The sequence below is a fragment of the Neltuma alba genome, unplaced genomic scaffold (assembly GCF_004799145.2).
Source record: "Neltuma alba isolate B1F8T4 unplaced genomic scaffold, ASM479914v2 tig00010128_pilon, whole genome shotgun sequence".
Classification (NCBI taxonomy): Eukaryota; Viridiplantae; Streptophyta; class Magnoliopsida; order Fabales; family Fabaceae; genus Neltuma; species Neltuma alba.
The window spans coordinates 766,232-790,121 of record NW_021635079.1 but is presented as its reverse complement, the minus strand read 5'-3'; the positions used below and the strand labels follow the sequence as shown (position 1 = coordinate 790,121).

The 23,890-nt window shown below is 32.6% G+C and overlaps 2 protein-coding genes and 1 long non-coding RNA gene across 3 annotated transcripts; 2 read left to right on the top strand and 1 right to left on the bottom strand.

The window, feature by feature from the left end:
• Positions 1–272: 272 nt before the first annotated feature.
• On the bottom strand, positions 273–1,574 carry LOC114754322 (uncharacterized). The gene is made up of 3 exons (XR_003741150.1): positions 1,457–1,574; positions 396–503; positions 273–303 (listed from the first exon to the last, which is right to left on the bottom strand). It is a non-coding gene; the product is annotated as an uncharacterized LOC114754322 (long non-coding RNA).
• Positions 1,575–10,275: 8,701 nt separating this feature from the next.
• Positions 10,276–11,311, top strand: LOC114754302 (L10-interacting MYB domain-containing protein-like). The gene is made up of 3 exons (XM_028943079.1): positions 10,276–10,291; positions 10,433–10,590; positions 10,673–11,311. Exons 1-3 carry the CDS (start codon positions 10,276–10,278, stop codon positions 11,309–11,311), a joined length of 813 nt encoding a protein of 270 aa, XP_028798912.1.
• Positions 11,312–14,518: 3,207 nt separating this feature from the next.
• LOC114754336 (dihydroflavonol 4-reductase-like) lies at positions 14,519–21,226 on the top strand. Its single transcript, XM_028943108.1, has 6 exons — positions 14,519–14,636; positions 14,985–15,154; positions 18,874–19,068; positions 19,151–19,310; positions 20,238–20,430; positions 20,960–21,226. The coding sequence occupies exons 1-6, from the start codon at positions 14,519–14,521 to the stop codon at positions 21,138–21,140; spliced, it is 1,017 nt and encodes a 338-aa protein (XP_028798941.1). The 3' UTR covers positions 21,141–21,226.
• The last annotated feature ends 2,664 nt before the right edge of the window (positions 21,227–23,890 follow it).

Below are 23,890 nucleotides of genomic sequence, written 5' to 3'. Positions count from 1 at the left end.
TTTTTATGTCTACCTTAACTGAATTATTTAAACTTATGCTAAAAATATTAAACAAATAATTATTTACAAAAATAAAATAAATGAAATGAATAAAAACCTCTTAAATTCTTCAAAACAATCTTGACCAAAATGTGCAATACAAAATAAATACATCAAATATGTGTAATATGTCCATATAACATCCAATGATTTTGAATGACATTACCAAGTGACAAAATTTAAATCCTATTCTAGAGGAGTAACTGAAGGTATTTGAGAAGTAATTGAATGGGGATTGCTAGAAATTCCGCCTGACCTGGCAATCTTCAAAATCACCCAAAAAAAAGTCAGATTCAACAAAACACTCCAATATATTTTACAAAAGACATTGAATGTGAGAAATTTGATGTGCATACCTTCTTTGCTCGTCTAGCTTCAATTTTTGACTTTGCTCTTGCTTGTACTAAAGCATGATCTTGAGTTACTTCTTTAAATGAAGTTTGTGATGCACTTACAGAAGATTTCTGCAATAAAAAATGAGTAAATCGAAGTAGAAAATATTAGATGTAATTGTTGATAATAAATTAAGGTAATATATTACTTGTCTATTTTTCTTGACTTTGACAGGAGCTCTTTGACAACTACTTTTATTGTGTCCTAATTCTCCACAATTAGCACACTTGACAGTTGATAGTCTTCGTCTTGCATTTGATGGTGCATCATCATCTTTTTCTTTTTTTCTGCTTACTCTGGGCCTGCCGGGCAGTCTACATAAGGGGGGTGGAAGTATATCCATTTCTTCCACCAAACTTAAATCTGGCAAGGGGCTAATTATGCTAGAATATGTGGCTATGTAATTTATTTTGCTATAATAAGCATCACAATAGTCCTCTACTTTTGCCCTTATATATGCAATGGCAGCTGCACCATGTTTACAAGGCAATCTACTAAGTTGCCATGCTTTGCATTCACAAGTGTGAGAATTCAAGTTCACAGGAAATCTTGTAAACCCATCATATACTTCAAATTGATTATTACTAGCTACATCTACTCTACAATGCCTTCCATCTCTCATGGTCTTGTTTATTTCATCCACAATTCTTGCACCAACATTTTGTTGCCAAGATGTAGTAGAATGAAGCTTCTTGTGAAATCTCATCATTATTAATTTTTGACCTTAACTTATTTAATATATTCAATACGTTCATATTTCTCAAGTCATTTATCCACTTATTAAAAGATTCACAAACATTATTGGTAATGTGTGGACTTTTGCAACTTTCATGAAATGCATGTCGAGTCCAAGTATTTAATGGGATAGACATCAAATAGTGATACGCCTTATCATCATGTCTTTTCATTTTTTCCATTGCCTTCTTAAAAATGAATTCATTTGGAGCTTTAATAGCCATCCAAAAAAATTCCTGTAAGATTAGCAACGGAAATTTAACCTTGAAATTATTAAATAAATGCCTACCACAATATCTATGCCATGAGTTTGGAAAAAATTCAGCAACTGCTTGTCTCAATCCCTACATCCAACGAAAAAAGATCATAAATATGCAATCATAACATGTACAAACTTAAAAGAAATAAAGTCTGTAAAAAAAATTTACCTTTTGTCTGTCACTCATAATTATATAATGATTATCTCTAATTGCATCATTAAGATATTTCAAGAAAAATCTCCAAGATTCCTTATACTCTGCCTCAACCATTACACATGCTAATGGAAATAATTTGTTATTTGCATCAAGTGCAACTGCACATAGTAACACACCTCCATATGGACCTTTTAAGTGGGAACCATTTAGTCCAAAAAATGGCCTACAACCTTTCAAAAAGCCATCTCTACCAGCAGCCAAACACACAAAAATCCTCTTGAAAGTAAGACTTTCTTCAAATGATGACCTATCGTGATAGCATAACTTCACCATACTTCCCCTATTTTTTTCAACAATAACTCTGCATATTTTGGTATCTTCTTGTAACTTGTAGTATGAGAACCTTCACATTCTTCTCTCCCTTTTTTCCTTGCCCTACACAGTTGCATCTGATGAGCCTTAACTTCGTACTTGATAGTCAATTCATTATCCATTAATTCATAGTTCATGTTAAGATCAGCATTCAAAGACACTTTCAATTTATTTGCTATCCAAGTAGAGGTAGCATTGGGTTGCTTAGTTAACCTAACACAATTGTGCGTAGGTTCATATGTCTTTATCATAAAAGTCACACTATCTGGTGTGGAAGAAGCATGAATTCTTCAAGGACAACCGTCAGAAGCACAAATAGCAGTTACTCTTGTTTTTTCATTTTTTAATCTGAATATGTCAAAATTCTCTTGGATTATATAATCCCTTAAAACATTCCTAAACTCATTCACGTTAATAAACAATAGATCTCTTTCCAAATGCACTTTACCATTAGTATCATACTCAAATCTTCTTCCCTTAACATTCTTAAAAATATCTAGAAATTTAGGCTTTTCTATGTCACTACCACTTGCAAAATTTTCATTACCATCAATATCAACTTCAGGCTCACTATCTTCATTGTCTTCTACTCTATTCAAAATGGAATCATCATCAATCCTTTCACCCTCTCCCCTTTCTTCTAGTTCATTATCATCATAATCCTCTTCTTCAAAATCAATATATAATTTATCAGTATGAGGTTCACTTTTATTACAATTATCAATATCTTCAATATGAGTTACATTATCCTGCAGTGAAAATTTTTAAAATCAAAATACAAATATAATAAAATCAAAAGAAATAGAAAGTAAACTAAATAGCACAAATAGGTGATTGGTCATCTGGACACTAAATTCCTAAATAATATTTGGAAATTACTAAAGATAGCATGTGGGTGTGAGATGATTTTCACAAAAAACCGTGCTGCAATATCCGAAAGAAACCATATGTCAATATATACACACACATGTATGTATGTATGTATGTATGTATGTATGTATGTATGTATGTATGTATATGGGCAATTTCATTTGTTTGATGCCATTTTGATGGTCTTCAGTGACGACTTCAAGAGCTATTATGAACAAGCCAAAAAGCTGTCAATGACCATGTGAAAAGCTATTATGCTATGCTCTCTCTGAGACAAGCATAACGCAAGAGGCTGAAGAACCAATATACCCTTTGCTATCGTTGGCGACTTTGAGAGGAAAAGAAGAGTATGAAAAATTGGTACCTGCTTAGCCCTTGCTGCCATTGATTTTAGGTTGCCTCCCAGTCGTTGTTTTGATTCTTTTCTAAGCTGTGTGACCGTAAAAATAAAATTTAAAAATTTGTTAGAATGAAGGGTAAAATAGTAAATAAAATTTATTTTAATATAAATTTAAGATAAAATAATATTTTTAGAATCTTTTTAGAATATTCCTAATAGTGTTAACTAATTGGATTAAAGTGCATGTTTTAAAAATAGAGGGGAGGTTTGTGTAATTGATGCAAATTAGAAGGATAGTTAGAGTATTTTACTCTTTATTTATATATTTTATTTAAAAGAAACTAAGAAAGTTAGGTCAAGGGAAATGGGAAAGTAATTTGATTTCTCTTAAGCTGCCAGTTGAGCTCCTAAATTTTGTCTAATCGAGTAATATTGGATATCAAAGAATTAAAATTCACACACACAAAAGTCTGCAAATAGATACATGAGTACGTGACAATTCGGTATTTTACAATTTTTTAATCATTATGAAGTTATAAAAAAAGGAATGTAATCACCATAAAATTTTATAACAAGTAAGTAGAATGTATTGACAAGTTCTAGCATAGAACCCGACAACAAGTCCAAGTCCATGCTGCTTATTTATTGGGGGACCCTTTATTGATTGCATTCATTATTCTTGGGATCTCATAATGATTTTTCGCTATATATTTTCTTGTCTACCATTTTTGATAAAACTATCTTTTTTTTTTTTTTTTGCCAATGATAAAACTATCTTTTAATGGTATTATTTCTCCCTTAAATGGTTTGGGGTTTAAATTCTAACGTCTTATCTACTCTACTTCACGTGCGGAGTTCATTACTGATTTTTACAATGATTGGCTCAGCATTTTCTTCACTCTCATCTCTTGAAAAGAATTATTTTTTCCAATTTAAAGAAAAAATTAATAAATTGCTGCATTATCACTTCCTTGCTGGTTGGGCTAGATCTATTCATCGATGAAAATCCGACGGTCAACTTATGCCTTGTTGTTTTTGTAGCTTTAAATCCCATATTATACGCTTCCAAAACGCTCCATAGCCACCTACCCGAGCCACCGTCAGGGGAGTAACATGACAATCCAATCTTCAATGATGGGGTCCTACGCAGGAACAAAGAAATTCCTTCATCAATTATTCAATTGGTGAGTTGTTAATAAAATTATTTGTTATTTTAATATTTAAATTAAATCATTTTTATTTTAAATCTGAAATGAAATTTTTAATAAAAATTTCCAAAATTTTATCAGATCATTCCCAATATTATTTTACTTAAATATCATGCACAAGCCTTGAGACCTGTGGCAATATTGTCAATTCGGTCTTCTACTAAGTTTGATTTCTCTCATTTCTCTAATATGTGGAATATTAACCTGTGTTTGGTATAAGGAAAATGCAGGGAAGAAAATTTTCAATAAATTTTGAATTACAAAATTAGAGAAATGGGAAGAGAAGATATTTAAGACACTCCTGTCCATATTATAAGATCTCTTAATCCTATATGTAAGATATATGTTGCATGCTTATTAATTTTTTTTTATAAATTAACCCTATTAAAATTCTCTCAAGAATAATCAAGTATGAGAAGCAATGTACAAAAAACCGGACCGGTCACTAAACCGGTCAAGATAATGGGTTAAGGGTTAATGGGTCAGATCGGGGTTGAACCGGATTTAAACCGGTTTTAATTAAAAATAAAATAATATTTACAAATTACCATATTAAATAATAAAAATATTACATACTACAAAAGAACAAATACATTCATAGAAGAACGTGTCATATTAATATTTTATTTTTATGTAAAGGATTAGAAGAGGAGAGATCAGGGATCACGTGCTGCACTTTCAAAATAATAATAATAAAAAAACCTAAAATGATGCAAGACATGTCATAGGCTCATAGCTACAGATTAGCCATCATTGCTTCAGCCTTCCTCTTTTCTTGTTCCATGAGTTTATCTTCCCAATTCCGTGATTTACATTAGAAAACCACAACTTTTTTTCCTGAGTTTCATGCCCATAGCCCATTTTATTCTCCTGGGCGTATTGATATGCATTTGCACGATCTGCCTGGTTCACCTTCTCTGATCTAGCCTTTTGTATAGCTACCCTTACCTCTGTCAATATCTTTTCTAGAGCAGTGGACCTGGTTTTTTCATCTAGCTTCTTCACGTTAAGTACCGAGGCATTTTTCTTGTTTGAACCAATATGGAACTTCTTCATCAACTTTTGCTTGGAGTACTTGATTCACGGCTTTCTAGCTGCGTAGATCCTCATCGGAGTACTTCTTTCTCCTTCTCAAACTTCCTTCTCTTCCTCCTCTCCTTTTCTTTTCCGGTGACTCACTGACTCCCTTTCTTCTTTTTTGAGCTCTGCGTTTTTTTCTCCCCCCACAAAGTGAACTGGGTAACCCACCAAACCCAACAGTTACCTGGGTTTTGGCCGGGTCGCACCGGTTTAACCGGTTCACCACCAGTTTAGATTTTCCCCGGTTCAAGAGGTGAACCAGACCGAACAAATAGCTGGTTCACCGATTTCCGGTTTGAACCGGACCGGGTTTTTTGAACATTGATGAGAAGTGAGGGAGAGAAGTGAGAAAGATTCTTAGAGTATTTTAGAAAAAAAACATATTATATTAACTAATTTAACTAGCAACCTTAATCTACTCAAATTAGTTAATTAGGTTTTACATTAAAAACTAGAAAAGTAAAAAATAAGAAAACTTAATTACAAGCTTTTAATTGAATTGAGTCAGGAAACATGGAGCCAAAAATTAGTTAATTTGGCCGGCTACCCCGTGACGGATTGTGAGTTAAGTGATGTGGGTTAAAAAGTTTCGCTTGCTGAGCTAGCCCTAACCTACCATTTTGGGTGGGTTGGTGGGTTGGACCAGCAGATCCAACCGATATTACTAGCCCTAATTTTAAATTTGTGGTGTTTAAGGAAATTACTTTTTCTAATCATAATAGCGACATCCTTTTCTTTTGAATCTACTTTTTTTCCATTATGGTTAGCTTTGACTAACTTAATAAGTTGGTTTCTTTTCTGTACTATGGTAGCATTTGATGGAACCAGTTTCGATGCTTATCACTTTGATGAGCACCCTAAACTCATCAAATTTAAATCATCCATATCTTATTTAGATGATCCGAATTTGATTTTTTATTTTTATTTATTTAAAATAGTTATTTTAATATGTATAGGATCTAAAATAAAGATAATCTCTTACCTGTCATTCTTTCTAATCTCTTACATGTCATTCTTTCAAAAAAAATAATTTTTTATTTAAAAATAATTAATTAAAGATTTTAAATCTATACCGTTTAAATTAGATATAAACGATCTAGATCTGGTGAGTTTATGGTGCTCATCAAAATGATAAGCACCAAAACTGGTTCTAACGTTTCATTGACTCTTTTCCTCTTCTATCATAATAATGTGCTAATGATTTTAAAATAGCCAAGTATTGGAGTTATAAAAAAAGGTCTCTTCATCCGACCTCCCCTGACTTCCCCAAATACCCTAACATTGTCTTTTCCTTTTCAAATGCTTTCTAGTTCTGTGCTGTGTAATGTGTTTTAAGGTTCTACTTCCTTTACGTGTGTATATATGGCATAACCAAGTCATAACAAACTATACTTTTCTTTCACATCAGCTTATTTAGTGATCAAGCCAAATTAACATAATTGATGGTCTTACTACCACATCATCGTTATTAACAACATTAACTCTAATTATAGTCCTTCACAAAAAATAGGCCCTAATGGTTTAAATAAATAGAAATTTAAAAAACTAAAACTCATATAATTTGAAATTTGAGGGGCTAAAACAAATATAAAAACAAATAGTAAGGACCAGCAATAGAATTAACCTTATATTATTTTGTTACTATTTATTGTTATTAAATTGCTTTTTGGTTAGTATTTTTATATGGGCCTCGATGACTGGGCCTTGTACGACCAGCCCATTCCTCAACTTTTTATTTTGATTTTGTGTTTTTTTGTGGGCCACTCTGCTTTCGGCTCATTACAACTTTTTTTTTTTTAATTTATCTATTGAAGCAAAATGCACAGTGTTGCTAAAAACGTGAAATGGCCCTTTTTTTTTTGGATAAAAATTTTGGGTGCTTTTTGTTTCAGCTATTGATGAATAAAATTTTGGACAGAAAAAAAATCAACAGGAGTTGGTTTTAGTAGAAAGGGCTAGTCTCCTATCAAGTGGTGCACTTAGTTTCAAATTCCTGCAGATGGAGCTAGTAATATGGGTTTGATCTGTGGATCCAATCCGCCAACCCACCATTTAGGGTTGGCCTGTAAATGAACCTTTTTAATCCGCCAACCCTCTGCAAGTTAGCCCACCAACCCGTGGGCTAACTCGCATCTTTTTTTAAAAATTTTTAATTGTTATAATTATATTATTATATATTATACCCTATCTAAAACATTTTTAAAAAAATAACTATATAATTTATTTGGTGATTTCAATCAAATATTTCAAGAAAAATTTTTTTATTATTGTTTTAAATATTGTATAAAAGAAAAATATATTGAAACGTAAAAAAAATTCACAAAAATAAATAAATAAGTGGTGGCGGGTTGGTGGGCCAACTCTCCAACCCGCCTTCAAACGAGCCTTTTCAGCCCGACTCATATGTGTTCATCCTGTCACGGGCCAACCCGCAACCTGCAGGTTGGTCCATATTACCAACCCTACCTGTAGGGAGAAGTGCCTACATTTGGTACCTAATAGTGTCTCGAACAAGATTGCCTTTAATAGGAAGATATTTGTGCCTATCCAAAAAAAGTGCAGAAGATATTGATAATATATGTCAAACATTTAAGGAGAGGTAAGAGGAAACATAGGTGATTTAATTAGGGACAATTTGGTATTTGTTTTGGTCCTTCTTTCTAATTTTTCCCTATAAAAAAGGTTCAATTTTCACATATGTATTGTTTTTAATTAATTTTAACTATTTTGTTAAACTATATAATTTAGTTAAAAAAAACTTATAAAAAGGACTGGGAGTATTTATCTTTTGGTAAAAGATTTTTTTTCATATTACATTCTTTCAAAATTATAATTTTTTCCGTCATTTTCAGAATTATATTTAGTAACATTTTTTATTTTATCTGTGGAATAATTTAATATTTATTATTAAAATTTTGTTACCTATTTAAATGAGGATAAACTGGGGTAAATATATCATATTTTTATGTACTTACTATATTTTTTAAATCTATATAAAACAACCCTAAAAAGATAAATATACTAAACTGGAAGAAAGAATACTCCTTCCAGTCTTTTCTACAAGTGCTTGATAATCAAATTACAAATTTTAAGAAAACAATTAAAATTAGTTAAAAGTAATAAATATATAAGAAATGAATTTTTTTCAAGCATACCTTTATTTATAAGGAGCAAGTGGGGGAGAGAGAAAGTATAAAAAAGAATATAGTATACAAAGTTGTCAACCTTTTAATTAATATACAGAATAATTAGAGGTAAAAATGATAAGAACATATTAAAATGCTGAAAACCACAATTAAGATCTTATGAAAAAAAGACTAAGGGCCCGTTTGGCATCACGTTTGGGGGCCCAAACGTGCGTTTCCATCAGGCTTCTGATGTGGCTGCATTTTTGAGTTGTTTGGATTCATAGTGGGCCAATCTGACTTCTGGAGGCTCAGATGGACTTATGGGAGAAGTTGATTTGTGGAGCTTTTTTTTGGAGGCCGGTGCGTTTGAGAAACCGTTGGTAGCATGTTAAATATTTTTACCTACCTACCCTCTGCATGTTTATTAGCTAAAAGAAAATACCCACACACGCACTTGGCACTCTGATTTTCAAACGCGATCTGAAGCTGAAAAAGGGAGCCTCGCTCAAGACGTCGTCTTCTGCCATATCCCCGCCGTGCACCCGCCGTGTCTCTGCCGTCTCATCAGTTCCGGTTCTTGTGTGGGAGTGGGTCGTTCGGTCAGTTCTGCCAGTTCGTTCGGTTGTTCTTCCTCTTCCTCTGCTGGTTGAAGCCAGCGTCGCCGTCCATTGTCGCCGCCGTCTCCTGCCGTGTCATCTCCGGTTCTTGTGTGGGAGTGGGTGGCTTGTGGCCATTCGTTCAGATCCTCCAAATATCGTTCGGTTGTCGCTCTTCTCCCTCTGTTCAGTTGCATTCCAGGGTCGCCGTCCGTTGTCACCGCTGTCTCTCGCCGTGTCTCCGCCGTGTTCCACCGTCTCCTCTGTTCTGGTTCTTTTGGACTGTGGCCGTTCGTTCAGCTCCTCCAAATTCTGCTGGGTTGTTCGTTTGATCGTTTCTTCCTCTGTTCGGTTGCAGGGCAGTCCGTCCGTTTTCACCGTCGCCGACCGTGTCTGCTCCTAATCCACAAGTCTCGTTCGTTCAGCTGGTAAGAGATACGTGTTTTTGGTCCTAGATCTGCTGGTCTTCGATTCATGTTGTTGGCTGCCATTGGTAGATAATTCGGACCCATAGCCTTATTGATTTTAAAAGTGTTGATCTGATGTTCTTGCTCTTGATCTGATGCTCTTTCAATTAATGTGGCCTGGCTGTCGAATGGTAGTAGTGTAGTAGGAAAAACTGATGGTAGTATGACCTGGTAGTATCGTAGGAGGCAGAACCGCTGGTCTTTGATTCTTCTGATGATGATTTGTGGTTCTGAGTACCCCTTTCCTGTTAATTATTTGTGACAAGCTCCGAAAAGTTGGCGTTTTTTTAGTTTGAAAATGTGAAGATTAGTGTTTCAATTAATGTGGCGCTTATTGTTGATGAGTATGTTTTACAAACCTAAATATATATGATTCTGAGGTTATAATTCATAAATATTATATATATTAGATATTTCCTCTCATATTTATTTACAAGAGAAACATAAAAAGAATTTTGAAACATAAATATCTGATATTTTTTAGGTGTCTGCCTCTTGGGAAGTTGTTTGTAAAGTGCCTCTAATTTAAGATTGTTGAATTTGTATAATATTTCTGCATTGTTTGAAGAAAAGTGCTCTGGTTCACTGTAACGCCCTTTTGCATTCTTGATTGACATTTTTCAATAGAATTATGAACAAAGATAAAGGTAAGGCAACATGAGATACAAGCACCACAGAGGTGTTACTTAAAGAATGCATAGAGCAAATCTACCGGAAAAATCGTCAAGAAACATCATTTTCAAAGACTGGGTGGAACAACATTCATTCTGCATTCAATGCAAAAACAGGAAAATCATATGAGAGGAAGCAATTGAAAAATAGGCTTGATAGCTTGAGGAAGGATTGGAGGACATGGGTTGATTTGAACAAAGAAACTGGTGTAGGTTGGGACCCTATAAACAATACAGTGGTGGCAACAAATGAGTGGTGGGAGAAGAAAAAACTGGTATATAATTGTTGATCTTGAGTTATGAACTGTGTTATTACTTGTTATAGGCTTTTTATTTTTGTTGATTGTATTCTTGCAGGAGAATCCCCAGTATGAAAAGTTTAGGTACCAGGGGTTAAAGTTTGCTCATGAATTAAACACGATATTCAAGGGTGTGATAGCATCTGGAGAGGATATGTTGGCACCGTCTTTAACCCAACCTCAGACACAAGAGGATGATGAAGAGAATGTGTACAGAGTTGATACAGATCTCCTTGAAGGATCGGGGGATAGCGAAGAAGATCTTGGAGGTGCTAGTATAGGAGTTACGGATAAGATGGTAGGCGTAAACTTAACAGCAAATACTGCACCTAGTGGTTCAGGAAGCCATGGGAAGAGGAAGAGAGGTGAAGGGTCTAGCAGGCAAACAAAGCAAAAACTTCTAGCCTCAAGACAAATAGCGGATTCAGTTAGTGAAATAGCTACTGCATCTAAGGATAGAGCTGCAACTCTTAAGAAAATAAAAGAGGTATCAATTTCTGAGGTTACGGCCGAAGTGCTCTGCCTTGAGGAAATTACAAGTGACTCTGATTTCCGGAACCGGTGCTTAAGACTTCTGTTGCACAAGAGTGTTCGGGAAATGGTTGTTTCACTAAAAGGACAGCCAGAATACTTGGTTGCATGGCTACAGGATATGGCATACAATCCACCATCATGGCTGAAACCCCCGCCTGCTTGAACTATATTTTAGGACGCATGTTATGATTTTATTTTGTCTAACTCGGACCAGAGTTGTTATTATATGTTTTTCAGTTAATGTTTGTGGAACTATGAAATTATGTAACTTGTTAACTGACTATGAATGTTTTGAATGTTTTTAAGTTACATGTGTTATTTATAATGGTAATTGCAGCTTATGAATGTTTTTAGACTAATTTTTATGTCTTTGCATGTATAACAGAAAGAAATATTTATTTGCACATACCTAAAAATATTTATTTGTCGTTTAAAAAAATTCTTACAGTTGAATTTAACCACACTCACAGGTGACATTATCTATGGCAAATTGGAACAATCAATTTACGTTTGAGTGGATGGAGGAAGATGAACAGTCTAAAGAGGAGTCGGAGGAAGATGAACAGTCTCAATTGATTTCCCTTTTAGATGAAGAGATAACACAATATGAAGAGGTAGCTGTATTGGTGAGTCAATATGTGATGCCTTATGTGTGCAAAGAGCCACAAAGAACTAGTCAGCAAATAGGTAATTTATGGGTGCAAGAAATTTTGCGAGATCATGAAATTCGGTGTTATGACATGTTTCGAATGGAAAAAGAAATGTTCATGCGATTATGCTCTAAACTGGTCGAACATGGTTTAAAAAATTCTAAGTATCTGGGAGTGGAAGAAATTGTTGGTATGTTTTTGAACACGGTTGGTCATGGACAATGTAATAGGATGATTCAAGAAAAGTTTCAACATTCAGGAGAAACTGTAAGCAGGCATTTTCATAGAGTATTACAGGCTTGCCTTAGTCTTTCCAGGGAATATATCAAACCACTCGATCCTACGTTTTCTGTAACTCACCCAAAAATAAAAAACGATAAACGATATTCGCCATATTTCAATGATGCAATAGGAGCAATTGATGGCACTCATGTACGATGTGTGGTGAGTCTTTCGAAGCAAGACAAATATATCGGGAGAAAGGGATATCCGACACAGAATGTCATGGCTGTATGTGATTGGGACATGTGCTTCACTTTTGTGTTAGTGGGATGGGAAGCTACTGCACATGATGCTCGTGTGTTTAACACTACTGTCTCAACTCCAGCCTTGGATTTCCCTCATCCACCTCCAGGTATATTTTCAGTAGCTTCAATTTTAATTATATCAAATTCATTTGATATTTTCATTAATTTCACAATGTCAACATAATTTCATGATTTATTAGGGAAGTATTATTTGGTCGATGCTGGCTATCCAACTCCACCAGGATATCTTGGTCCGTACAGATGTGAGCGCTATCACCTTCCAGACTTCAGGTGACAACCGGGATTTGAAAATTATAACGAAGTCTTCAATTACTACCATTCAAGTTTGAGGTGCACTATAGAAAGGACTTTTGGGGTGTGGAAGAATAAGTTTCGCATCTTAGATAAGATGCCAAGTTACAAGTATAAAACTCAAGTCCAAGTAGTTTGTGCTACAATGGCTATACATAATTTCCTCCGAAGAAATTCTGAAACTGATAGAGATTTCATAGAAGCTCAATCTGAAGGTACAATTGACGAAGACAATCATGATGAAGCTGGTGAGACATCCTCTTCAAATTTACCTAGATCAAGACAAATGAATCATGTGCGTGACACAATCAGAGACCAAATTGTATTGAGCGTGGCATCCAATTAGTTATTTGATGTATTTAGTTTAAAAATGCTACGTATGTATGACCTCTAATTTACATATTTATCCATTACATATATTTAATTAAGTTTTTTATTATTTTTCAATTTCCTTCTAGTAATAACTTAATTTTTTTTATTTTTAATAAATTTTTTTTCAATACTTCTTTTAAAATGGTCACATTATATATATAATTTCTTTATAATAATAAATTAAATTTCCTTATTTTTAATAATTTTATTTTCATTACTTTATTTATGACAAATAGTCACATTATATATATAATTTCTTTATAATACTAAATTAAATTTCTTTACTTTTAATAATTTTTATTTTCCTTACTTCTTCACTTTTAATAATTAAATATCTAATATTAGATATGTGCTATTTAATAGAATTCATGTCCTTTTAAGTCATTTTACATTCAAACTTACTTTTACATTTATCATCCAAACAAGTTTCAACTTCTCAAACTGACTTTTTTCTAAAACCCAATCCAAACATAAATCACATTACCCAATCTGACAAAAGTCAGATTGAAAAAAAAGTTACTTCTCCACCGCCAATCCAAACACACCCTAAAGCAGTTTAAATTTCGGGTTCTTTACCGGAGGGAGTAATTTTGAAAAAGTATAAGTGCATTAAATGTTACTGATCGAGTATTAAATACCAATCAATACAATTAATATGAATATTATATTATAGCAGGGCATATTCTGAAAATTTTGTCATGCAGCCGGAATTGTGTCAGTGTGTAACTTGGTATAATTTAAGTGCAGTGTGAACGGACCAAAGCCAGAAGCCCAGAACAATTTTATTTGAGCCTCAAGGCTTAAAATTTGTTATTAAAATAAAAAATTGTTTAAAACAGAAAAATTAAATTAAATTAAATATGAATACTTCAAAATCAATTTTTATGGTTCAGATTAAAATGAACATTTTGTGCCTTGTCTTTTTCAAGAGCATGGAATATTTTCTAGCAAAATTATTGTTCTCACTTTCTAGACAGTTAGAGCATAACTGAATGCCGATGGCATACACATAATCCTTACTTGAATTGCAGAATAACGATTTCATTTGAACTAAAAATTCAAATAAAACTTTTTTACTGGAAGCAAAAATTTGCCGCCGCTAAGACTTTTTATAAAACTTTGATTAATTTCGTCGATAGTAGTTTGAATTTTAAAAGTAATAAAAATTTAATTTTCATAATATAAGCAAGTGTACAAACAGCTTTTTTTTTCCCCTTTTAATAAGAAAAAGTGAGCAACATCAATATTTTACCTGGAAAACGGTGCGTTTTAAGTGAAGGAGGTACCGTAGGATAGGGGAAGAAGACACTCGCATTAAAATACAGCACCCCATATGACATTGCACCCGGACTCAGCTTTAAAATCCAGATTCGTGTCATGGTGTCCATCATTCAACCTCTCATCCACCCTCTCTCTCCCCATTATTATTGTCTTAGTTTCGATCAGTGCCTTAAAATTTCTTCTCTTCCCAAAACCAAAAGAAAGAGGCTGAGAGAAAATCATCATCACATGGCTGCCTCGTCGGAAACCATTTGTGTCACCGGAGCTTCTGGCTATATCGGTTCCTGGCTTGTAATGAGACTCCTCGAACGCGGTTACACTGTTCGAGCCACCGTACTCGACCCTGGTATGCTTTGCCCAGTATTCCCTCTTACTAATAATGACCTGAGATTATAAACAAGATTGAATCTGCGACCTCCCAGTTATGAAGAAACTTTCATGTCGCTAGCTAGACTATGAGTTTATTAACCCAGTAAGCTATAAGGCCGTTAGTGTACTACTCAATTTTTACCAATTTTTTTTTTCTGTTCTTATTCCATGGGACCTTCATCTATTTATTTTCTGAATCAGAACAATACTAGTACTTACAGTTTGAGGTTATAAGCGAAATCAAATCCGCGGCACTCCACTTGTTGTAAGGCAACTTACATGCCATTGACTAAGAGCTTTGTTTATTTGATATTTGCTTTTGCAGATAACATGGAGGAGGTGAAGCATTTGGTGGAATTGGGAGGTGCTGAGAAACAGTTGAGTATTTGGAAGGCAGATCTAAGGGAGGAGGGAAGTTTTGACGATGTCATAAGTGGCTGCACCGGAGTTTTCCATCTAGCCAACCCTATGGATTTCGAATCCAAGGATCCTGAGGTATTATATTCTTCCTCTGTTTTATTCTCAGGTATGCATAAAGGGTAATTTAAGAATTGAAGTGCCCTAAGGACATCTTTGACAAGCAAGAATAATATCATCATCCTTGACAAGGTCTCTTATCTCTTTATTACTTTATAATTTAGATAGTTAGATTAAGTAGGAAGAATTTTCATTTTTTGTTGTCGGAAGTTCGGTAAGAAGAAAATGAGAAAGAAATGAGAGTAACGACGTGAATATATATCTTATTAAAATATTCAAATATTTGAGTCTTCACAGTCATAGATATTATATATATATATATATATATGTAATATAGAAGGTGATAATAATGTGAAGAAAAATTTCGCTCAAATATTTATATTTTAAGAAATAAAGTTTTTTTTTAATTTTTTTTTTAGTTTTATATGATTAAACAGATAACACACGTAAACATGTCCACGTCAAGATAGAGCCTAAGACCTCATGAGTATTGCTATTATTAGGGCAATTTGCCGCTGATAATTAAAATTTTTTAGAACACAAAAGCACATTTGGGCCATTTGGCCATAGTAGCCATACATATTTTGTTTTATATATATATATATATATATATATATTGTAGGAAGTACTTTTTCTTGATCCAACATATTTTGTTTTATATATATATATATATATATATATATATTGTAGGAAGTACTTTTTCTTGATCCAATACGAACGAAGCTTACTTTTCTTTGTTGGAGATAAGAATAAATTCCATAGTAATATAAATAATGTGCACCAATCGCATCAAAAGGCTATTTTGCCCCCTCTATCTTCTTTTCTTGAAGCCCTTTTCGTACACTAAGCATGGTCTAAGTAGCGGCTTAATTACCCTGCATCAGTAAATTCCTCAATCTAGACGATATAATAATAATGGTGTTCTTCCTGATGGTTTTTAACTATCCCTTTATTTTTTTATCTTTTAACGTATTAACTTTAATAGCTATCATAACATTCAGGTCAAAAAGATTATCATAGTAGCACATCTTGTCAAGTCTTGGAACTTTTCCTTCATTTCCCCTCATTAGTATTTTGATACGCAATTACCAAATTTTTTACCGAAAGGTTTTCTGAATTCTGTACTAGGACATTGTAAATATTTTAATTTGTATTAAAATAAAAACTTTTTAACATGTCTAATCATCATAGGGAGTACTTTAATTTAGAAAAAAATAAATAAATATAGAAAAACAAAGTGAATTAAGATCTTACATTTAGAATTAAATTAAATCTTCAATTAATTTTTATATTTAAATATCATGTATGACCCTGATATTATGATAGGCTAAAAGTATATGATTAGTCCTCTACGTTTATAGGAAATTTAGTATAGTTCCTTAAGTTTAAAATATAATGCCTTTTAATCTCAACATAATTAGCCCCATTTAGTAGAAAATACTAATTCGCCAAATTTAAATAGTGACTTTACAATTAAATGCTTATAAAATATAATCTAATTTTTAATTCCTTATTATAATCATTTTATATTTTCAAATTTAAGCATGCTATACTAGCATTTATTTGTGAAGTTAATATTTTTCACTACATGAGACTAACATTGTTAAGATTTGGAACTAAAAATGTACTTTATAAATTTAGTAACCTAAATTAAAATTGGAAAAACTAATATGATAGTCCTTGTAGTTTCATCAAGTTTTGAATTGGATCCTTGTAGTTTTTTTTTTTTTTATTAAACCCGTATTATTTACACTGTTAATATTGTCAGTCCCTCCGTCAAGTGAGCCGTTAGTTTAAGCTAACTCCTCCTTCCTCTTGCTTGGTGGCACCATCTCCTATATTGGTTTCTCTCTCCCTTTCCCACTGTTCGTGATTTTACATCCTTTCCCTCTCTCTCGCCCATCATCATCTAACAATACTCTTCGCCTCGATGATAGTTGCCTGGCTAACATTAGATTCGCGCATTTAAACTTGATTTCAAGCACTGTCTTCAACGGGAAATCAACTCAAAATATTTCAACACAATATAATTGGGTTAAACATTAGTTAGCATTTTTCATGACCTTGGAAAGCCTCACTAGTTAACCTGCAAGTTCTCCATTCTTGCAAGATCTTTGCCCCCATATCCTCATAAAACTTGATGGCATTGACATTCCAATCAAGCAGGACCTACTCCACTCCTCCCTACCCGATCTCCATTGCTTGCTTGGCTACTGCCGAGCACATCATTTTCTCAAACCCTTTCCTTTTCTAACAATCTCTCACAAACAAATCATCGACATAGAATCTAATCTAGGCTTAGCGAGAAACATGGAGTGATTGGGAAAGAATAGTGCAAAATTGAACGTCTCCCTCTTCGGATCGGATACTCAATCAGAAGATCCAGATTCACAATCGAAACCGTCTGTTTGTAGAATGGATTGAAGGTTGATTCCAGCTCTAAAGAGTGTTATGTTATCCATGGCTCCATCGATTCGCATTTCTTTCATCTTCTACTTCTGCTGATTATGATAGCCCTTTCTGAAGCTCATATGATGCCCCCTTATTACCTCTCTAGAACTTGCCTTTGCGATTTGATGATAAAGTCGATGGCGTGCCCGAGTTGCTCGCCAAACATGGCTTTCGCAAGGGTCGTCTTCTCAATAATGTCAAATCCTGCAACGTCACTGATAATGGCATCCTGCAAGTCCAGCTTCAAAAACCTTGTCTGGTGTTCGTTAAAATGTCAAATACCTACTCGTGATTTTGATAGCCGCAAGAACAAAATTTTTCGAAACACAAGGTGAAGGTTTTACCAGAGAAGACAAAGACAATGACGGTGGAGAGAGAGGCCGGTAGAGGATCTGAGATTATGAATAGTGAGAAAGAGGAGAGAGAAGCCAATAGAGGAGATGATACCATGAAGCAAGATGAAGACGAAGTTAGCTTAAACTAACGGCTCACATTACGTAGGGACTTACAATATTAATAGGGTAAATAATAAGGATTTAATAAAAAAGAAAAAAAATTACAAGGACCTAATTCAAAACTTGATGAAACTATAAGGACTGCCATATTAGTTTTCCCATTAAAATTTGATATAAACTCAAAGAATCAAACTTAGCTTGTATATTTAGCCTGGTTCAATCGTTGGAAAATGTTGAATTCTTCAAATCATACATATGCATGTTTGTAGATATTTGGATAATTTCTTTATAAAAGATGAAATGATATTGGTAATTTGTTGTTTGGCAGTATTACCTTTTTTTTTAACATACATCCTCTAATGTAGGAGTTTTTGAAGGACTTTGGTTTAATCATTGCTATAAGATTCTATTTACTTCAGTTTGGCTATTAGATATATTAAATATTTTTTTTTCTAGGATACCCCAATTTATTGTGCCATTTTTTTCACTTGCTTAAATTTAAGATTCAAATTTAAATGATCAAAAGTCAACAGTCTAATTCAACGAAAGAAAGCTTTTGAAAATAATTAATATACTTCTTTTTAAATCCCAATAAATTAAATAAAAAAACCCCATACATATGGCATTGAATCAAGCTATAATTTTTGATGCAATATTGTTACGTTCTACTCTTTAGTTAATGGAATAATATCTAATACAAATGATTAAAAAGGGTACTTAATTAAAAAATCATTAATTTTTTTTTACGAAAAATTTAACTTAACTAATTTTTTAATATGTATAAATTAGTTATCTAGTAATTCTCACATTTATATGGATGGGATGATGCAGAACGAAGTGATAAAACCAACAGTGAATGGTCTATTGGACATTATGAAAGCATGCGTGAAGGCCAAAACTGTGAGAAGATTGATATTTACATCTTCTGCTGGAGCTGTGGACATTTCAGAGCACCAGAAATCTGTGTACGATGAAACATGTTGGAGTAACGTTGAATTTTGTCGTAGAGAAAAGATGACCGGTTGGGTCAGTATATTATTGTTTATTTGTATTTCAATTTCGTGTGTGTATAAAATATAAATAAAACCTAAAGATATTTATTTGGCAGATGTATTTCATTTCAAAGACGCTGGCAGAGCAAGAAGGATGGAAATTTGCCAAACAACACAACATCGATTTCGTCACTATTAATCCTACTCTTGTGGTTGGCCCTTTCCTTGTCAATTCAATGCCTCCCAGTCTTACTACTGCTCTCTCTCTCATCACTGGTGCGCTGTTGCTGCTGTTCAATTACGCATGCTTTTTTCTGACATCTAACATCCCACGCCATCTCAAACAGAATTATTTCTAATAGGATAGTATTTTTGTCTAGCAAAAAAAATTATGCATATATGTTTTTTTCTTTTGAATTCTCAGCTATATACACATAAATTAATTTTCTGTTTGACCAGCATGCATGGTAGCTTGTGGGAAAAAGAGGCATATGATGATGTGGGTGAAAGCAACATATTAACGTAGAACTAGCTGTGCAAGTAACCTTCATTGACAAATATGAGATTGACCATAAATTACCTTTATTTTATTAGTGCAAATAATCCTCTAAAGTTTTATTTAATATATATAGGTAACTCCTTAAATTTTAAGTCGTTGACAGACGCGCCATGTTATTTTGTATTTGTGCAATGGAATAAATTAATAACGACAGAGAAATTATTTACATCAATTTAAAAATTTAAAGAGATTATATTCATTGTCACCTTTATTTTTAATGCTAGGGAAGTCGTTTGCATATGCACATGCTCTTTAAAACTTATGTATAATCAATCTTATTTCTTTTAACTTCAACTTATTACGTAATTACTCCTCCGGTCCTTAATCTAAGACCCATTTAACTAATTTGATTAGATTAAGGAAGTTAGGTAAGTTAGTTAATTATAAGAAAAGTGACACATTTTTCCTAAAATACCATAATCATCTTTCTTAATACCCCCTCTCCCTCTTCTACTTGATTATCTCCCTCTTCGACTTCATTATAATCAAGGCAGTATCCATAAGGGTAATTTAGAGAAAATTGATAAATATGATAAATGAGTCTTATATTTAGGACCAAAACCAACTCAAGAATTGGGTCCTATAATAAGGACCGGAGGAGTATTACTTTTAAGAGTATAATTTAATTTGTGCTCCAATTGCAGGGAATGAAGCACACTATTCAATCATAAAGCAATGTCACTTTGTTCATTTAGATGATGTGTGTATGGCTCAGATATTCTTGTTTGAGAATCCAAAAGTCGAAGGAAGATATATATGCTCATCCCATGATGCCAATATTTATGACATTGCCAGGCTGCTTAATCAAAAGTACCCAGAGTACAAAGTCCCCACCAAGTAAAGTCCTTACTAATTTTTACCTTTTTCTTGTTATTCCATCTCACAAAAAATGTAGGGAGTCAGATAATTAGTTCTTATAATTTTTTAATAAATTCTTCATTTCACTTTTATTAATCATTTACTCTATTTGGTCCTTACTATAAGGACCTTTAACCACCTCACCGAAATGAAAGAGAGGTGGTTCAGTTGTTAATTTTATTTTAAAATACAATAAATTTCTGATTTCACCAATATTTAACTAATTTTGTTTTTAAAAAATTGTATTACATCTATCTCACTATGATGACTTTATATAGGGTGATATTGGGGGAAAAAAAAGAGTTACTATGTTATCAAGTGACCTATAATAAAGTTGGCAGAAGAAAATGATGTTTAACATTTATGACTTAAACAAACTCTTGAATTGATTCATAGATTTAGGATTGAAAGAATCGAGGTATAAACAATTATTCATGCACATGAACAAAAGAATGAATGAATCAATGATAGACTAGGTCTTAAACATGAACTAATGTTGATTTTGTAGGTTTGAGAATATGCCAGATGAGCTGGAAGTCGTGCAATTCTCTTCTAAGAAGATAAAAGATTTAGGGTTTCCGTTTAAATACAACCTAGAGGACATGTTCACTGCAGCCGTTGATACTTGCAGAGAAAAAGGACTTCTTCCCAAGCCTACAGAAACACCACTTAAAGGTACCACTGACTAAATGTATTGTTCTGCTGGTTTAGGATTTACAGCCTTGGCTCTTCAATTTAGGCTTTTTTCCCCTAAATTATGATTTTAGATATGTGTGTTGGAAATAAGAATGGTTTAACAGACGATAAATAATTGCTTTATTACCAGAGGTATGTATAACAGTATTGTGAAAAGCTTGTCTCACTCAATTTTACTCCATTTAAGGATGTTCTCTTAGCTTTATATATACACTTGTTAATATTTCTCTGCATTATGAGATTTGATTTTTAATCTAGCTTTTGAGTAATGCTGTCCTTGTGTCACGGTGCCATTTTATATATATTTTTCCATTAGCATCGGACTCCCCATTTTTTTACTATTATCTTTCACATGTTTTGATTCTAATTAATATATACGTATGTATGTTGTTTTTCCTAATAGACAATATAATGATATGATTCAACTGCCCCAAATACTCCTTTTACTGTACAAGAGTCACAAATCAATCACACTTTGACTCACTTTTGAATTGAAAACCATGTCTTGGGGTTAAAAAAAAACATAGTTTTCAATAATGTGATTTTTGTTTTTGGCTCGCGAAAGTATAAAATCATGATTTGAGACCAAATAGATTTGAGTCTTATATTTAGAATCAAATTGAATATCCAATTAGTTCTTATATTAAGCAATGAAGGTAATATTACTTAATTATATTTTTTCATATATCATTTATTATTTACAAATTTCTTATTTTAAACAAAAATATAAATTAAAATCTATTCTTACATAATTATCTATATAATTATCATATTAACTTATGTTATTTTTAGTAATTTATACATGAAAAAAATAATTCTCATAATAACCATCCAAGCATTCTCACTTTATTAAGATCACTTTTTTTTTTCTTTACAAAATCTATTCTCAAAATCCATTCTTCAAAAATCTATTCTTTATGAGATATTCTTTAAACCATGGTTTGGTTTTTATCTAGACACCCCCCGTAGAAGAAGAATAGAAAGAAACTCAAACAAAAAATCACTCAACAATTTTGACGCAAAGTATGATATATAAATGAAATTAAATCACACAGAAGACAATGGCCAAACAAAATACCATGTGTTCTTTTTTTTTCTTTTTAGCAAATGACATCATCCCTTAGTATTCACAGCTAATTTAATTTAAGTTTTTTTTATTATATATATAGTCACACACACTTGAGTACAAGATGAAATTGATTTTGATGAATGTCTTACCTTGCTTGCTTTCTTATTTAGTCAATCATTTGCTTTTCAATTTATTTGGGTGTTGAACTTGAATGAAATTTTCATATTTTTTATTTTTGTCAACTGATTTTTTAAAGAATAACTGGGCTATGGTGAGAAAATTTGGGCTGAAACATTAAGAACCCAGCTGAACATAAGGATATGAGTGGATCACACCATATACATACAGCCCTTCACGCGAGCTACTTCTTGAGCCCTTTGAAAGACCAAGAAGCAGGTCAGTATAAAAGCCCACGAGCCTTTTTTTTTTTTTTTGGCAGACACCCTGTGCTACTCCCAGCCAATAGCTAAAGATTAATCTTTCTGAGACATAGAGATCACCAGAGTAGGTTTCGCCTCTCCCAACAAAGCTTTTTTCATGCACATGGCCTGAACATTATGTTTAAAGGACCTAACCGTAATACAAAACTTGAATAAACTAAAGAAAATTTAATTTATTTTTTTAGGAAAAATGGCAAAAAAAAAAATACATGTTAAATTTCAATATGATAAATAGGTAATTTCAACAGATTTTGACACATCAAAATTATTACAGGAGTAGGAAAAATTGTTACAAGAATAATCAATATGACTTATTTGTTTTTTTAAAGTTTAACAGGTATTTTTCTTCTCATTTTCTTTTTTTTTTAATAAACACTTAATACATCTCCACAGATATTTTCCAGGGTGCTATCATTTTTAATTTCAGGTTTAATCATTATAATTTACATATTTATAATTGAGTTCTTATCTTCAAAATATTTTTTAACTTAATAATTTTTCATATTTTGACTTAATTATTTTTTTTTGTGAAATTTATTTTTATTTTGCATCAATACTTACCACTTTTGTAATTATAAATTATACACATAAGCAGTCAGTAAGATAATGGATAATTAATTATATTAACATCATATAATTAAACAAGAAAAAAGCTAAAGATGTACAGTTTTTAAATTTTTATAATATAAAAAATCAAATAGAGTGTTAAACAAATTTATAACATCAAAAGGCTATCGTGATACACTACGCCGATCGCTATTCATTAAATCAATAACGTTTCACCTCTTTTTTTCTTTTTTCTTTTTTTTTTGGGGGTGTATTTTCATGTTATAGCTTGCCCTTTAATATGGATAGGGAAAAAAGCAGAGCTTCGGCCAAGAAGTTCTCACAAAACGGAATGAAGTATCCTCAAAATATTTTATTTTTAATTAGTATGAGTTAAATATTCAGCATGTTATATGTGCCAACGTAATAAACTTATAAACGAATGATAATGTTTTAGATTTTCAATCAAAATAATATTACTTATAAGTTTTTATGTGCCAATGTTTCTTTCGATGTGGTCGCAAGAAGAATAAAGAAGCGAATATTTAAATTACTCGCAATAGGTAAAGGACAATGAGTGATCCCTAGTATCAAGTCTTTTATTAAATTAATCAAAATTCTTTCAAATTAGTTCATATATCAAAATTTAAACATTAAAGAAGAAATATATTTTATTTTTTAAAATGAA

Coding starts and splice junctions, on each gene's coding strand:
- LOC114754302 (XM_028943079.1), top strand. Junction 10,591..10,672: donor GGTGGGAGAAGAAAAAACTG/GTATATAATTGT, acceptor GTATTCTTGCAG/GAGAATCCCCAGTATGAAAA.
- LOC114754336 (XM_028943108.1), top strand. CDS start 14,519: ATGGCTGCCTCGTCGGAAACCATTTGTGTCACCGGAGCTTCTGGCTAT. Junction 19,069..19,150: donor GAGAAAAGATGACCGGTTGG/GTCAGTATATTA, acceptor TTTATTTGGCAG/ATGTATTTCATTTCAAAGAC. Junction 19,311..20,237: donor TGCTCTCTCTCTCATCACTG/GTGCGCTGTTGC, acceptor CTCCAATTGCAG/GGAATGAAGCACACTATTCA.